Genomic DNA, 2,838 nt, shown 5'->3' on the forward strand with positions numbered 1-2,838 from the left:
CGGAAGTTGATTACTTTTATTTAAATTTGTGTTTTTATTTGTTATTGAAGTGAGGCGATGTGTATTGTTTAAATGAAATTAATTTTCCATTTAACATTAACTTAACTAACACAGTAACTGTACTTATGAAATGATTCATTTCTACATTTACTAATTGTACTGTAGACATGGTCGAAGAAAACATTAAGTCAAACGGTAATTTCGTTCTTTTTTAATTACTCCCAACATTTACATCAATAAATAATTTGATTTTTTGTTTACTCACATTTTAGAAAAACAGCAGTAAAGTTGTCAATTTTAATTTTGTGACAGTCAAACAAATAGTTGTTTCAGCTAACTGTACACTTGGAAGGGATGTTTCTAATACCAACTGAATGTAGTGTTTTGTTTTTATTTTATTTTATTTTTTATCCACTACTCATGATTGTTAAACGTTTCACAGTGAACAAAAGAATAAAAAATAATTATTGAAGCAGTGCTCATTCAGATGGTTGAAAATTAGGTACGCCGTTTGATCGGTAATTGGTGATGGACTTGTGCTATATTATTTGTTATTCAGTTTTGATCAATAATTCTACCTCAGAAATTAATAAATAAATAAATTAGCATAAGTCAATTGCCAGTTACCGATCAAACGCCGTCAGCTTATCAGCGAAGAGCCAATCAGAAAAATAAGATCGAATTTTATAGCGGGTGAAAAATATGAATCTTCACTATCATCGTCATCAGGATGGGAGAAACTAAATTTGTTAGACATTTATAAAAGTGAGATTGAAAACCGCTGCGCTGTTTGACTGTGCATGTTGAAAAAACAATTTTATGACATTTTCAGAAAATTGTGAATTTATTATTTCTTCTTTTTTTTGTTCTCAGGCATGCGTTGTTGAAAATTTGGCCAAACGTTGCGGCGGCTTTTTGAAAAAGCTGAGCCTTCGAGGCTGTGAAAGTGTTCAAGATGGAGCATTGGAGTAAATTTTTATTTATGATTTAATATTATCTTATTTTTGTGTTTTTTGATAACAAAAAAAAATTTTGTAATGTCAATTTTAAAATCATTTCAGCACATTCGCACGAAAGTGCAATTTCATTGAAGAATTGAATCCTGAAAAATGCAAACGCTTGAGCGACAGGTGAGAATACGTTTTTACCATTTACCTAAAATTTTTATTGACAACAATAATGCAAATGATGTTTATGATTTATTTCTTTTTTTTCAGTACATGCGAAAGTTTGGGTTTGCATTGCAAACGGTTGAGGGTGTTGAATTTGGATTGTATTTCGGGGATCACCGAACGAGGCTTAAAATTTATCAGGTTAATTTTTTTCATAATTCTTTTGTTTTCATTTTTGAATTTTTTTTGATTTTTCAGTGATGGATGCCCAAATCTGGAATGGTTGAATATCTCTTGGTGCAATCACATTTCGGACGAAGGCTTGGAAGCCGTTGCTAAGGGCAGCAAAAGAATGAAGGCGCTCATTTGCAAAGGCTGTACAGGGGTGAGTGTTTATTTATTTATTTATTGCTTGTTTTTTTAACTATTCATTTTGAATTATTTGATTCTAATCTGTATTGAATTTTCTTAAGTTGACGGACGAAGGCTTAAGACACGTTGGTGAACATTGTCACGATTTACGGGTTCTCAACTTGCAAAGTTGTTCGGTAATGCTTAATTTTCTACACAGTAATAATTGATTTAATTCTAAGATTAACCAACTTTCATACATCTTTTTCCAGAAATTTACTTTTGAAATAAATTGATTCTGTACGTCATTTATATTTATTAATAAATTCTGTGTACTACACATAGATGACAGCAAATTATATTTTAAAATTATGATATTGATTGTTTTTTTGAACATAATGTCATTTGTGTCTTTTTTCTATTTCAGCATATCACTGACCAAGGAATCAGTTACATAGCAAACGGTTGCCATCGGCTGGATTATCTTTGTTTATCCATGTGTTCTAGAATAACAGATCGAGCTCTACAGTCTTTGTCTCTTGGATGCCAACTGCTTAAGTGATTAAGAATTTGATTTAAATTTTAAAAAATGCTTCTCAACTTTACTTAATAATGCTTTCAGAGATTTGGAAGTGTCCGGATGTTCATTGTTAACGGACAGTGGTTTCCATGCTTTGGCTAAAGTAAGCGAGACGGGAATTTAACAGTTATTTTTTGCTACAGCTATAAAGCAACAGCAAGTGTTGCTTTTAAAGAGTTATTTATTTCATTTTTCCTTTTCAGAATTGTCACGATCTTGAACGAATGGATTTGGAAGATTGTTCTTTGGTATGTGTTCATATGCTTCTTTGTTAGTGCGATAACAGTTCTGTGTTGACGTATAAAATTATCCGTATATATGTAGCGTTATTATTTGCAGATAACTGATCAAACAGCATCTCATTTGGCGACAGGTTGCCGTAATTTTATTTGAGCTGGTGAGAAAGTTTTGAATATTAATAATAATTGTATTATGAAAGCAAAATATAATTTTCAGTAAGATGGTAAAAGAAATATAATGTAACTTTCTCTTAATACTTGGATGATTCAGATTCTTCTTGAACTGCTAACTCAACATCGAATTGTGTCTCACGATGCGCCACTTACACTTCAATCGGACCCCAATGAATGTTCGTTTCCTGATTTGAACATTGATAACTAACCATTTGAAATTCAATCAATCAATCATCGACTTTTTATTACCTTTGTCTGCTGGTCTACTGTGTACATCGTATCGTCACAGCAATCGCTGAAATCGGACAGAGACTCCCTGCCTAGCATTATGCTACCACTCAGCACGTTGAGCAGACACTGCGACCTTAAAAACAGTCTCAGT

The 2,838-nt window shown here is 32.1% G+C and overlaps 1 protein-coding gene across 1 annotated transcript; it reads left to right on the top strand.

Annotated features, from left to right (window-relative positions):
* Positions 1–165: 165 nt before the first annotated feature.
* Tsp_13033 (putative F-box/LRR-repeat protein 2) lies at positions 166–2,664 on the top strand (the record flags this gene model as incomplete). Its single annotated transcript, XM_003368278.1, has 12 exons — positions 166–195; positions 273–356; positions 624–788; positions 874–968; positions 1,062–1,130; positions 1,218–1,313; positions 1,371–1,497; positions 1,586–1,660; positions 1,891–2,021; positions 2,086–2,146; positions 2,247–2,291; positions 2,554–2,664. Coding segments are annotated over 12 exons (1,089 nt in total), but the record flags the coding sequence as incomplete, so codon positions are not given.
* Positions 2,665–2,838: the final 174 nt, after the last annotated feature.

Source organism: Trichinella spiralis (genome assembly GCF_000181795.1).
Source record: "Trichinella spiralis strain ISS 195 chromosome Unknown Scfld2777, whole genome shotgun sequence".
In the NCBI taxonomy this organism is placed as follows: Eukaryota; Metazoa; Nematoda; class Enoplea; order Trichinellida; family Trichinellidae; genus Trichinella; species Trichinella spiralis.